Source organism: Schistocerca nitens, chromosome 7 (assembly GCF_023898315.1).
Source record: "Schistocerca nitens isolate TAMUIC-IGC-003100 chromosome 7, iqSchNite1.1, whole genome shotgun sequence".
NCBI lineage: Eukaryota > Metazoa > Arthropoda > Insecta > Orthoptera > Acrididae > Schistocerca > Schistocerca nitens.
In genome coordinates this window covers 354,242,613-354,257,403 of record NC_064620.1, presented here as the reverse complement: position 1 = coordinate 354,257,403, position 14,791 = coordinate 354,242,613, and the positions used below count along the sequence as shown (strand labels likewise).

The window sequence follows — 14,791 nt, the reverse complement described above, 5'->3', positions numbered from 1 at the left end:
CAGGTCATACCTGTCTACGAGAAGGATAGCAGAAGTGATCCACAAAACTACTGTCCAATATCTTTGACATCAACTTGTTATAGAATCTTATAACATATTCTGAGGTCAAACATAATGAGGTACTTTGAACAGAATGATCTCCTCAATGCCAACCACCAAGGATTTCGGAAACATCGATCATGTGAAACACAACTCACACTTTTCTCACATGACATACTCAAAGCTTTGGATCAATGCAAACAGACAGATGCAGTATTTCTTGATTTCTGAATATCATTTGACTCAGTACCACACTATGCTATTGTCAAAATACAATCATGTGTGGTACCAAGTGAAATTTGTGACTCCACTGAGGACTTTTTGGTAGAGAGGACACAACATGTTATCTTGGATGGATGTAGAAATAATTTTGGGTGGGCCTCAGGGAAGTGTGTTGGGACCCTTGCTGTTCATGTTGAACATTAATGACTTTGCAGACAATATTAATAGTAAAATTAGCCTTTTTGAAGATGTTGTAGCTATCTGTAATGAAGTACTATCTGAGAGAATCTGCATAAATATTCAGTTAGATCTTGATATGATTTCAGGTGGTGCAGAGATTGGAAACTTGCTCTAATTGTTCAGAAATGTAAAATTTTGCACTTAACAAAACAAAAAAACATAGTATTCTATGACTATAATGAGTCACTGCTGGAATTGGCCAACTCATACAAATACCAGGGTTTAACACTTTGTAGAAATATGAAAAGGAATGATCACAAAGCTTCAGTCATGGATAAAGCAAGTGGTAGACTTTGGTTCATTGGTAGAATGCTGGGGAACTGAAATCAATCTACAAAAGAGATTGCTTACAAACCACTCGTTATTATTATATTAATCTAGGGATATGCGGCAATCTACTACATATCACTCACATAGGGATCATGAGGATAAGGTTAGAATAATTACTGGATGCACAGAGGCATTCAAACAGTAATTCTTCCCGCACCCGATATGTTAATGGAGTGGAACAGGACGAAACCCTAATAACTTGTATTGTGGTATGCACCCTATGTACCCTCTGCCATGCACTACCCCCCCCCCCCCCCCCCCTCCCAGTAGTTTGCAGAGTGTAGATGTAGATTTCCTAAGTGGAGACAATTTCAAAAACTGGATTACTTCTGTTATTAAGATCTCTTGTAGAAGGACACAGAGTTTCGAAGTTAAATCAAAAAACACAAATTAGCTTTGAGGCAAGTCATAAAAGAGACAAAAAATAAAGGAATGGAATCATCCAATAAAACTATGTCCATGTAGAAAGGTATGGAAGATCTTTCAGAGAAGAAGATAATTCATAAAAATATTTTGTTATCACAGGATGGAAAAAAATGACTGATCTTAGAGCAGTTGCAATCAATTTCAATCCTATTATACAATTGTTGATGATAAATTAGTGAAGAAAAATTTTGGGAATCCACCCAATACAACATTCAAAAAACTTTCAAGTACTTAAATAAACATTCTACATATGTTCTCAGTCCAGCAGACTCAAGTGAACTTCTAAATCCAATTAATTCACTAAAGAGTAGATATTTGGCTGGTTCCAATGGTATCCCAGATTATATGATAAAAATATCAGCAATGCACATATTTCCTCCTTTGTTAGATATCTGTCACCGATCATTATCAAATGGTGTTTTTCTCAAAGCAGTAGAAACAGCAAAAGTAAAAAAGAGATGTTCACTAGTGTACTGGTAACTTTTTAACTCAAAACTAAATTGTCCATGATGACAGTAGCAGAGGAAACAGTGACAAATACATTAGATTAGATTAGATTAGATTAGATTAATACTAGTTCCATGGATCATGAATACGATATTTCGTAATGATGTGGAACGAGTCGAATTTTCCAATACATGACATAATTAGGTTAATTTAACAACATACTTAAGTTAATATAACAACTTTATTTTTTTGTGTTTTTTGTTTTTCTTTATTTTTTTAATATTTTTGTTTTGTCATTGCACTACCACATTGTGTCAAAAAGGTGTATATCATCCAAGAGCAACTATACATCTGCTTACCCAGAGATATAAAATCTGACAAACTGCCTATTGGCTTCTGTCTCGGGTTCTTCGGCCGACGTTCATCTAATGATTTTTCTGACGTTTCGCCAGCACGAGTGGCTGGCATTGTCAAAGCTTCACCCTCCATTGCCGGTGGTGAACTGGAGCCGAGCTCGCGGGCGCAGGCTATATGTACCTGGCGCGCCAACGTCCGAGGGCTTCTCCGCGGTCATTTCCGGTGCGGTTCTCCTCTTGCTACCTGCGACGGTCGTTCGCTGCAGTACGGGAAGCCAGGATCCGTTGACCTTAAGGCTTTCCTCTTTCTTGTTCAAACTGTTCGCGTGTTTTTGTATTTCTACAGCTTCTCTGAACAAGCGCGTGTGATAGTGCTTCTCTACAGCCAGAACTTCCGTGTCGGCGAATTTTATTACATGGTCGGTCTCATTCAGTGCGTGCTCTGCCACGGCCGATTTCTCCACCTGCCCCAACCTGCAATGTCGCTTATGCTCTTTGATCCTGGTGTTAATGGATCGTCCAGTCATTCCGACATAAACTTTTCCGCATGTGCATGGAATGCGGTATATTCCCGACATTGCAAGTGGGTCTCTTTTCTCCTTCGCCGATCTAAGACACTCTTTGATCTTCCTTGTCGGTTTGAAAATCGTCTTTATGCCATGTTTGCGCAATATACGGCCGATTCTGTCCGTCACTCTGGGAATGTATGGCAGAAAGGCCGTACCCGACAATTCTTTTTCCGGTTCCTTACTTCGCCGAGGGTTGGGCTCTGTTACACTTCTAATATAATTTGTGGAGTAACCATTGCTCCTCAGGACAGTTTCCAGGTGTTGCATTTCTCGTTTGAGGTGTTGCGGCTCACATATTCGTCCTGCTCTCGTTACGAGCGTACTAATCATGCCTCTTTTCTGGCTCGGGTGGTGGTTTGACAGTTTGTGCAGGTATCGGTCCGTGTGAGTCGGTTTTCGATACACGCTGTGTCCCAGATCTTCGCCGTCCCTTGTGACCAGAACATCTAGAAATGGCAGTTTCTTGTCCTTTTCTACTTCCATGGTAAATGTTATGTTGGCATGGAGGCTGTTCAAGTGTCTTAGGAAGTCACTGAGCTGTTCTTCACCATGACTCCACACCACGAAAGTATCATCGACGTACCTGTACCACACCTTAGGTTTGCAAGTCGCCGAGTCCAGTGCCTGTGCTTCGAATTGTTCCATGAAGAAGTTGGCCACCACTGGACTGAGAGGACTACCCATGGCGACGCCTTCCAGCTGTTCGTAGAAATCGCCATTCCACGTGAAATAGCTCGTGGTGAGACATGCATGGAAGAGCTTTCTGATGTCTAGCGGAAAAATGGAACCGATGTGCTCCAGAGCGTCACTGAGTGGCACTTTCGTAAATAACGAAACAACATCAAAGCTGACCAGGATGTCGTTTGGTGCAAGTTTCAGTTTCTTCAGCTTCTCAATGAAATGTCCTGAGTCCTTAATGTATGTGTCGGTCTTCCCCACGTGTGGCTGGAGCAGAGAGGCCAAGTGTTTTGCCAGTTTATATGTCGGTGATCCAGGAGCGCTAACGATCGGTCTCAGTGGAACGTTGTTCTTATGGATCTTGGGTAATCCATACAGCCGAGGTGGTAGGGCTTCTGTGTTGCGCAGGTTTCTCTGTATGTCCGCCGGCAGAGAAGACGCCTTGATTAATCGATTCGTATTCCGTGTGATACGTTGCGTCGGATCTGCGCTTAGTTTTCGGTACGTCGTCGGATCTAATAGGTCTCGGATCTTTTGCTCATAATCTACGGTCTTCATTACGACGGTCGCATTCCCCTTATCAGCAGGCAGTACCAATATACTCTTGTCGGCGTTGAGATTCTTAATGGCTTGTACCTCTTCTTTCTTCAGGTTGCAAGCTGGTGGTTTTGCTCGGCGCAGTATCCTGGCTGTTTCCGTGCGTATTTCCTCTGCCCTTTCACAAGGAAGGGTACGAATGGCTGCTTCGGTGTTGGCAATGATGTCCTCCATAGGTATAGTTCTCGGGATGAGACCCACTTGCAATGTCGGGAATATACCGCATTCCATGCACATGCGGAAAAGTTTATGTCGGAATGACTGGACGATCCATTAACACCAGGATCAAAGAGCATAAGCGACATTGCAGGTTGGGGCAGGTGGAGAAATCGGCCGTGGCAGAGCACGCACTGAATGAGACCGACCATGTAATAAAATTCGCCGACACGGAAGTTCTGGCTGTAGAGAAGCACTATCACACGCGCTTGTTCAGAGAAGCTGTAGAAATACAAAAACACGCGAACAGTTTGAACAAGAAAGAGGAAAGCCTTAAGGTCAACGGATCCTGGCTTCCCGTACTGCAGCGAACGACCGTCGCAGGTAGCAAGAGGAGAACCGCACCGGAAATGACCGCGGAGAAGCCCTCGGACGTTGGCGCGCCAGGTACATATAGCCTGCGCCCGCGAGCTCGGCTCCAGTTCACCACCGGCAATGGAGGGTGAAGCTTTGACAATGCCAGCCACTCGTGCTGGCGAAACGTCAGAAAAATCATTAGATGAACGTCGGCCGAAGAACCCGAGACAGAAGCCAATAGGCAGTTTGTCAACAAGTGGCCACGAAAGCCTCAACAATTTTGATATAAAATCTCTTTCTGAACTACATACAGTTAAAAATTTGTGACATCCTACCTTTTGCAAATCTGCTTTTTTCAATCTCTCATTAACTCATCCACATTTTAATTGTAAATGTAAGTTTTAAGTATATGATATATACTCATACTTGTAACTATTCATTATATTGATCCTATTTGTTACAAAAAACTAAATGATTTATATTTGCGAGTTGTAATACCACCATGTAAACTGATTCTCAATTCAGTATCTTGTGTACCATATATGAATTCAAACAAATGGGCAAGCAGATATTTAAATAAACACATGTGTGATTTCAAAATTATCAGGAGAAACAAAACCGGCATTCTACAGATTAGAACGTGGAATGTCAGATCCCTTAATCAGGTACTAGGTTAGAAAATTTAAAAAGGGAAATGTAAGAATATTATGAGAAGGGAAGTTGCTACTTACAGTATAGCGGAAATACTGAGTAGCAGATTGTGCCTATCTGCGACTCAGCATCTCTGCTATATGTTGAGTAGCAACTTTCCTTCTCACAATATTGTCACATTCCATCCTGGGTTTTCCATTGTTTTAAAAGGGAAATGGATAGGTTAAATTTAGATATAGTGGGAATTAGTGAAGTTCGCTGGCAGGAGAAACAAGACTTTTGGTCAGGTGAATACAGGGTTATAAATACAAAAATAAATAGGGATAATGCAGAAGTAGGTTTAATAATGAATAAAAAAATAGGAGCATATGTAAGCTACTATGAACAGCATAGTGAACACATTATTGTAGCCAAGATAAACATAAAGCCCATGCCAGGTATACATTTAGAATACTCATTTTTTATGCATATGGGTACCACTTTTGTCATGTATGTATTACATTGTAGTAACTGGTTTAGCACCTTGGATTTCTGAAATAAGCGACTGCTAAACTCAGAAATTCAGAAACCAGTTGCACATAGTGGTGGTATACTGCGTAAATAGCATTTTACCCATTACCTTTCAAATTTTTTATCCAATACTTGTTGCAATCTGCAATGCTATTCACCATATAATATCTATGAACTAATGTGATAAGTTAGTGTCATAGTGAATAATAAAACACACATTGTAGATGTACACGCAGATGTAGATTTACAGCATCACTGCTTTTACTCCATTGAAGAATATTTAAATTTATGAAATGTGTTATATAAATACTTATGTGTAAAGTGTATCATTGCAACCTTAAATATGTATGCCTTGAAATGACTTTCAGCCTGTATATTTATAACTTGACTTGTCCAATGTCTTATGCATAAGCTGCTATGTAGACAACAGGACCAATAAAAAATACAATACAATAAAATACAACTAGTGCATCCAACATGCATTCTGGAAAAAGTAGTATTTTCATTTTCTTACATATTAAAATAGTTCCTGCTTCCAGTTATAATTATTTTTCTTTTAATTTGTTTTATGCTCGATATGTTTAGGTAAATAAGTCACACTGTAAAGTTTGTGTTGTACCTTGCCCACACATTAGTACTGCCGAGAGGAGAGGTGCAGTGAATTCAAGGTCTTGATCAGCATGAGATTAATTAAGGAGCTGAAACAATTGGTTTAATGCTTAAGGGATTATTGGCTAATGACTGTATGTTAACACATCACTTTTTGTAAGTTCTGATTTGGTTCCAGTTTATTGTTCTAATAGGCCTGTACAGTACCGTCTTGTGAGGAAGAGTGGTTTCTGGCTGTATGTGGTTAGTGGTACTGAATTACATTGAGCTTGCGGGTTTGACACAAGTGTGGAATATTGTGTTAACAGGCACTAATAGCACGTTTTGGAATTTGAGATATCTTTCACAGCACTGTTTGTCCTAAACTTGACAAGGTCCTTTGATCAAAATCCAGACTGTTTACTTGCCAAAATGAATCATTAGATGCTGGATGGTCATTGGTGCATGTGGACATGCTGCAATACGTTTCCCCAAAGCATCCTGCACATGAGCAGTGGGTCTGTGTCAGGGTAAAGGGCAGGACTATCCACTCACCAATTACCCTTTTGTTCCAGGAGCTCCTCCACCTGTGCAGTTTGATGTGGTTGTGAATTGTCATCCATAAAAACGAAGACCAAGCCAAATACACTGAAAAGAAGCACAGGGGGAAGGAATGCAGTGTCACAATAATGTTGACCAATGAGTGTATTGTGTTCATATATTTGGAGGGCAGTAGTCACAGGCAACATTTTGCCTTTCCACAAAATAATATTTGGACCACCAAAACAATTTTGCAATGTTCCTGAGTGCATTACAGGTCCTCATGTCTCAACATAAGAGGGTATGTAATGCACCCCAGGGTACTGTCGAGCATAATTATACTGGTGGTCCAGGATTAGGGTGTAGGGCGACATAATGATGCAGGGGAGAGCAAATCTCCAAAATGTTGAACACAGTACAGTCACTGATAAACATTATTGTGATGCAGTACTCCTTCCTCATGTGAATCTTCCTAGTTGCATTACATGTTCCCAACTCTGGCCATATGAGGGTATGCAATGCAGCCAGAAACATTGTCGAACATGATTGTTTTGGTGGCTCAGGTGCTATGAAGTGGGAGGGGGGCATAATATTGCATGAGTGCACCAACCTCCAAATCCTTGAATGCAGTAACTCATTAACACACTGTATTCCTTCCCCATGTGTGTCTTTTCAGTAGTTCATGCAGTCTTGACTTCATTTTTATAGATGGCAATACGACTGCATTAAACTGCACAGGTTGAGTACCTCTTAGAATTACAAAATATTCAGTGAATGGATTGGCCTGCCCATTTTGACAACTTAAATCCCATTGAACACATGTGGGATGCGTTGGGGGGGGGGGGGGATATGTATGTCCACATGCACCAATGACCATTTAGCAGTTATCCACTGCACTTCTGGAGGGATGAAATAGCATACCACAAGAACTCCTCACCAAACATATGACCAGTGTGGCAGCAGATTGCAGAGCATGCATTGCCATCCATGCTGATCATCCACCTTATTAAGAACCACATCCTGCTTTTTGTAATGTCCAGGAGATCATTATAAATCACGATGACTGCACTGTAATTATTGTCTTTGAATAAAAGTGCCATTTCAGTTCATCTCATTGTGTATGTCTTTCTATTGTCTACTACACTATAGCTGTTCTTTCTATGTACGGCCCAAGTTTCACTGAGCTATGTTACTTGGCGGTGACATATCATGTGAAGAGTATTTTCATTCTTAAGTTTTGCACACATGTATCCTGGGTGTCTCTTTAATTACTGGAGTTGTATGCAAAGGAAATAAAAAAAAATACTGCCTCAAACTGACTTCATAACACTAACATCAAAAAATACCTCTCTCTCTCTCTCTCTCTCTCTCTCTCACACACACACACACACACACAGAGAGAGAGAGAGGGGGGGGGGGGAGGAGGTGGGAAGAGGATAAGGGGAAGGAAGAAGTATTCTTTGTTATAACAGCATTAATTAGCTGCTACTCACACGCTTTCTCTAAACAACCAATACACACACAAATAAAGCATAGAAAGAAGTACTGAAAGCTATCAGCATTATTAACAAAAGGTGAAAGAGAAAACAACAGCAATGGCTGAGCTTCCTGAATATGACTCTCTATAAAGACAAAAAGAATCACAGAACTCAGAGGAAAGTCATGCACACATAGTGAAGTGCATAAACAACATAAATGAACAGTATGTGCCTACCCTGGTATTTCTTCTGCAGCATCAACAGTATATGCCAGTCCAACTGTAAGAATAGTTGCTCTCCAAGCAACAAAGGATCCACAAGTTACAACCAGTCCATCAATATCAGCAAAGAAAATGTGTGGTTGTGGACGACCAGGCTCTGACGCAAAGCAAAACACAGAACTTAGTGGGGATGATGCTAGTGTCATTACCATCTGCAATCAATCAATTAAATACAAAAAAATGATACATGCTGACAGCAAATATCCTGCCATGACTGAGGGATTGTTAAAACTAATGGCACAAATAGATTAGTTTTATCTAACATAGAAGCTTTCATATTTAATTTATTTTTATGCTTGCCTTAAAGCTCTCTCCGATCATAACAGTTGTGGGTTCAACTTTCTCAATACCCAGGCTGCTACTATCAGCAACAAGAAGTTCAGCAGAACCATTGACTAAATTTCCAGGAATTCCATTAGATTCACACTTAATACTGTATAGACCCGGAGCAGCAACACGAGCGTCCACCTCCAGCTCAATCACATCCTCCTCCACTTCTTGTAACACTACTGGTAATTTAACCTGTAATAATACAGTTAATGTTAAGGTGTATAACAGCACTGTACAATATACATTAATAGCCTTGAAGAATTGGAAGGGAATACATATTTGTACTCATAGGCTTATTGCATTAAAGCTTAAAAAAATGTTATTTGGTTGTTAAATTCAACAAAATATACTAATGTGACACAAATACCTCTTTCAATTACGTCGAAATTCATTATCCACACTCTGTCTGAAGATTTCAGTATGTTTATAATACATAATTACAACATAAAACATGAAACACGAAACATTACAATTAACTGCATAGCAAACACTCCTCACACTGTGTAAACAAGTTGAAGTTGTAGGACTTACTAGTCTATTTATCAACAAAAAGTTGTTAATAATAATGCCATGAAACATACAATGCTTATAACAGCATCCATTAAAGGTGTACATATCATGATCTAAACATATAACAGCTCTAAAGTTACGTAATGTTGGAGAATATGATCCCAGATTAGTTAAACAACATGATACTGAGTGTATTTTCTCGTATTTACATTAAATTATTAACAAAACATGTTTCATTTCACCATCTTCAGCTACAATGAAGTGTTATCTGTATATTTTGTACATGTTTTGAGCCAACAGCAGTTTTTATAACATTTTACATCCCACTAATAAAATTAATTTTTTGTTAATGGTGGGCATGATAAAGACATCCTGTGAAACTTTACTAAATTCCTTCTCTGAAATATATATATGCTTCCACTCTCGCCATCAGGTGCTGGAAAGTTTCTTGGGGAATGGCAGCCCATATCGATGATGGTCAGTGAGGCCTGGCACAAAGTCGGCATTCCAAAACATCCCAAAGGTGTTCTATAGAATTCAGGTCAGGACTCTCTGCAGGCCAGTCCATTACAGGGGTGTTATTATTGTGTAAACACTCCACCACAGGCTGTGGATCGTGTTGAAAGATGCAATCACCATCCCCGAATTGCTCTTCATCAGTGGGATGCAAGAAGGTGATTAAAACATCATTGTAAGTCTGTGTTGTGATACTGCCATGCAAAACAACAATAGGTGCAAGCCCCCTCCATGAAAAAACATGACCACACCATAATACCACCACCTCCGAATTTTACTGTTGGGACTACACACGCTGGCAGATGACGTTCACCCCGCATTCGTCATACCCACACACTGCCATCAGATCGCCACATTGTGCACCATGATTTGTCACTCCACACAACATTTTTCCACTGTTCAATCATCCAATGTATATGCTCCTTGCACGAAGCGAGGCAGTGTTTGGCATTTACCGATGTGATGTGTGGTTTATGAGCAGCGACTCCACCATGAAATCCAAGTTTTCTCACCTCCTGCCTAACTGTCATAGTACTTGCAGTGCACCCTGATGCAGTTTGAAATTCCTGTGTGATGGTCTGGATAGATGTCTGCCTATTACACATTACAATTCTCTTCAACTGTCGGTGGTCTCTGTCAGTCAACAGACGAGGTCGGCCGGTACTCTATTTTGCTGTACGTGTCCCTTCACATTTCCATTTCACTATCACATTGGAAACAGTGAACCTAGTGATGTTTAGGAGTTTGGAAATCTCACATACAGACGTTTGACACATGTGACACCCAATCACCTGACCACATTTCTAAGTCCGTGAGTTCCGCAGAGCGCCCAATTCTGCTCTCTCACTATGTCTGATGATGACTGAGGTCACTGATATGGAGTACCTGTCAGCAAGTGGCAGCACAATGCACCTAATATGAAAATTATATGTTTTGGGGGATGTCCAGATAGTTTTGATCACATAGTGAACATATATTTTTTTTAGTAAATTAGATAAAAAATCAGTAGCATCATATTCCAATGAGGAAATTGAAACTATCAGCAAAGGGTAGAAGCATGTAGAGGAACTATGGCTCAAGCTTAAAAGAATAGTTAACCATGCACTGCATAGATATGTACTCAGTAGAACAGTTCATGATGGGAGGGAACCTCCATGGTATACAGTCACTGTAAAGATACGTCTAAAGAAACAGAGATTACTGCACATTAGGTGTAAAACAAAGCATTGGGTTACAGATAGTGGGAAGCTGAATGAAATGCTTCAGTGAGTAGACCAAGAATTTTTTTATACAAGAATGGTGGAAGAATCTTCATTCCCATGTTCTACAGCAATTTCCCACTATTTTTCAGCTCACAATACATAAAAATTACATAATCAACCATATAAAGCAAAATATCATTTGATGCTACTTCACAAAAAGGTCAAGGTCTTATAACAATGTGATTACCTGGTCATTTACATTGCTTGAAACACTGCAGCTAATATCTGGCAGTACTGAGTGTGATAGTCCAGCACCAATCAATTGCAATTTCACATCCCTGTCCAAAAGTAGGTCAACAACAGGTGGCCACACAGACAGGATATATGTGCAATCTGTAAAACAGAAAAAAACTGTATATGAATTTCTGTAGAAAAAACACCACACACACACACACACACACACACACACACACAGACTTTGAGCTTGCACCATAGGTCTGTTGTGAAAGTGTTGTTTCACCATTAGATTCATCAACAATTAGTAAAAATCTCCTATACAGTTTTACTGCAAGGATAACCATGTTGTGTATGTAGGTCACAGTTAAAACTGTTAGTTTTAGTTAATAAGTAAGGAAAGAAGAAGCTGTAAACAAAACTGGCTCTCAGTTACATCAGTCACTAGCTTTTTTTAATTGTTACTGGCTAGTATTACTTCTACATTTTTATAATAGTAATTGCATTAAGTAGCAAGTTTAACAACTGGTGCAACACTTACTTAGGCATGAAACTCTGCATGTATGTCATATCACTACTGAAAGAATTGAAAATGTCTATTACATAATGATAAGCAAAGGTTTACTCTTAACATCCTTAATATCCCACAAAATAGAGCGAGTTTAAGTGGAGAACAGTTAGAACAATAATGGAGGACACTATTCAAGACTCCTAACCATATCTTCAATAAACAAAACTGTTTGTCAGATTGATAATGTTAAGATAAAGTATAATACACAAGGTGGTCAAAAACAGTCTGAACAGTTTTAAGGGTGTTGCTGGGTAGGTTGTACTAAGTTATGTAAACTCAAACAACTTCACAACTTCACTTTCAAAACAAAAATAAGAACTGATAAATATGCCCATACCAACTAGTGTGCCAAAAAGAGAAATACAAACTTATCTCTGTAACCAACTGTATCTTTGCAACAAACAAAAGCTGGGCACCTTATATAGAATGTTTTATTTGAATTAATCTATACTACTACTGCCTAAAATATTTACTATTCCTCCTCAAAGACCTTACACATAGCACAACACCATGATTGTTTGATAGATAAGCAGCAAAAATATTTTTCAGGAGGGATAGGAATGCTGATAAACCACTTAACACAAATGTTGCAGTTACCATGGTGATTTTATTGAAAAATAGATGTTACATTCTAGCGTGACAGAGTTTTTGCTTCCTGAGCAACTGAAGGTAAATATTTCTTTATATAACATACTAAATGAGTTTTACTCATTAAAATTTGAGAAATAATTACATAATGTTTAGTTTCTATGTTTCATGTTGAATGAGCAGTTACTGGTGCAAGATGGCTTCATAGAATTTGTTGGCAGTGGATCATCATTACACCAGTCAGGGCATCACATTTAACCAGCGGCTACCAGCAGCAAGAAGATACCACCATTTTGTTATTGTTGCCTGTGACCTACTGGTGACTAGGCCTTTTCTTGGTGTCTGAAACCCATGGCAGAGTTGACAGAAAACATTACTACTGGTGACACAAGAAGCATTAGAGAAGTGAGGCAGACAGGAGCTGGAATGGTATTCTTTCAAATGAAACTACATGCAGGGTGTCCTGGCGCAGCAAGCATCACTGCTGGGTCAAACATTAGCGTAAGTTATGACACAGTCAACCACTGACATTGCAGCCATAGCTGCAACACCATTGACACAGCAAAAATATGGAAGCCAGACTGGAGTACTGATGACCTGATGACCACACGACCAAGCCTTGCACTGCTGTTCTACTGTGGCCTACGTGATGCAGAATGATGTCCACTCCATGTGTTACATTTATGCAGTATTTGTCTGCCTGCAGTCAGCTACAAGAGGTATTCCATGCCAGCCATCAACCTGGAGATGTCACCAGTCTGCTATACCATATGCCACTTCCACTAGATATAGAGCTATGAGCTCATGAGTCCAGATGTTCCCAGGAGCTCAACTAGTACCTTCCACCTGGTGGCCACATGCTGACTGACTTCTTTTGACTGCAATATGCCTTGTTGGGGGACCACAGTTCCTACTTGGACCTGACTAGCTGCCAAGCTTCTACTTGTCTTGTGTGGGCACACTTTGCTTCTGCTGGCTTGCCTTGTGCAGGCACACTTTACCACTGCAGGCCACTGTTGCTGCTGCCTATGCTGGGGTTCTTGGTTCATCACTGTGTGCTTGTGTGTTTCCTGAATCGAGCAGCACGTCTGTGCCAGCCAATATGGTCGACTACTGCAGAGGTCAGCATAGTTGCCTGCCTCCCGAACTGAGTTCTGATGCTGTGCTTCTTCACCTGCCTGAGTCCTGATGACATGAATCAGCCCCACTGCAGCCTGCTCAGCTACAGATTCCATGTGGTGTCTGTTCTTTTGGACATGTCACATTCACCCACCTACAAATCTTGCCATAGTGACCCCATCCAGAAAGCCAGCAGGATCTCCAGTCGCTATTCAAATCCTTAGGCCTATCCTAGAACCTCTCTCCAGAGTCCATCTCTCTACTCACCCATACCACTGACTGCACTCCTACCTTCCATGTGCTTCCTAAAGTCCAACTTAACCACCCACGATGCCCCATTGTGGCCAGTTACTGTGCCCCAATGAGAGAATCTCTGCTCTTGTAGACCAAAACCTTCAACCTATTACCTGGAACCTACCCTCCTATATAAAAGATACCAACCATTTCCTCCACCGACTCTCCACAGTTCCTGTCACTTTACCACATGGTGCCCTAATTGTCAGTATTGATGTCACCTCCTTTTACACTAACATTCTTAATGCCCATGGCCTTACTGCTATTGAACACTACCTTTCCCAATGCCCGACAGATTCCAAACCAACAACCTCCTTCCTAGTCACCATGACAACTATGTTCTCACCCACAATTACTTCTCCTTTGAAGGCATTACCTACAAATCCAGGGTATGACTATAGGCACCCGCATGGCACCATCCTATGCCAACCTATTCAGGGGCCATCTAGAGGAATCCTTCCTAAAAATCCAGAATCCTAAATCCCTCACCGGGTTCAGATTCATTGCAGATGTTTTTCTATCTGGATTGGGGGTGAGGACACCCTATCCACATACCTCCAGAACCTCAACAACTTCACCCCATTTGCTTCTCCTAGTCCCACTCAGCCCAAGAAGCCACCTGTCTAGATGTTGACCTCCACCTCAAAGGTGACTATATTGGTATCTCCATCCATATCAAACCTACTAACCACCAGCAATACCTCAAAAGCTGCCACCCATTCCATTCCAAGAAGTCCCTACTGTACAGCCTAGCCACCTGTGGTTGTCGCATCTGCAGTGATGAGTTGTCCCTCTCAGAATATACTGAAGGTCTCACTGAAGCCTTCACAGACCATAATTATCCTCTCAACCTTGTACAAAAACAAATCTCGAGAGCCACATCTTTCCAGTCTCTGACTACCTCCCAAAGTCCCACTGTCCATCCACAGAGGAGCATTTCCCTCATAGCTCAATACAACCCA

At 40.7% G+C, this 14,791-nt stretch overlaps 1 protein-coding gene across 1 annotated transcript in view; it reads right to left on the bottom strand.

Annotated features, from left to right (window-relative positions):
• The window catches only part of LOC126195617 (uncharacterized), a 444,247-nt gene that overhangs the window by 342,381 nt on the left and 87,075 nt on the right, over positions 1 to 14,791 (bottom strand). The window contains exons 5-7 of the mRNA XM_049934243.1: positions 11,271 to 11,416; positions 8,766 to 8,987; positions 8,421 to 8,617 (exon numbers count right to left, since the gene is read on the bottom strand). Of these exons, the coding sequence (XP_049790200.1) occupies positions 8,421 to 8,617; positions 8,766 to 8,987; positions 11,271 to 11,416 (565 nt within the window). The remainder of the gene's footprint in view (positions 1 to 8,420; positions 8,618 to 8,765; positions 8,988 to 11,270; positions 11,417 to 14,791) is intronic.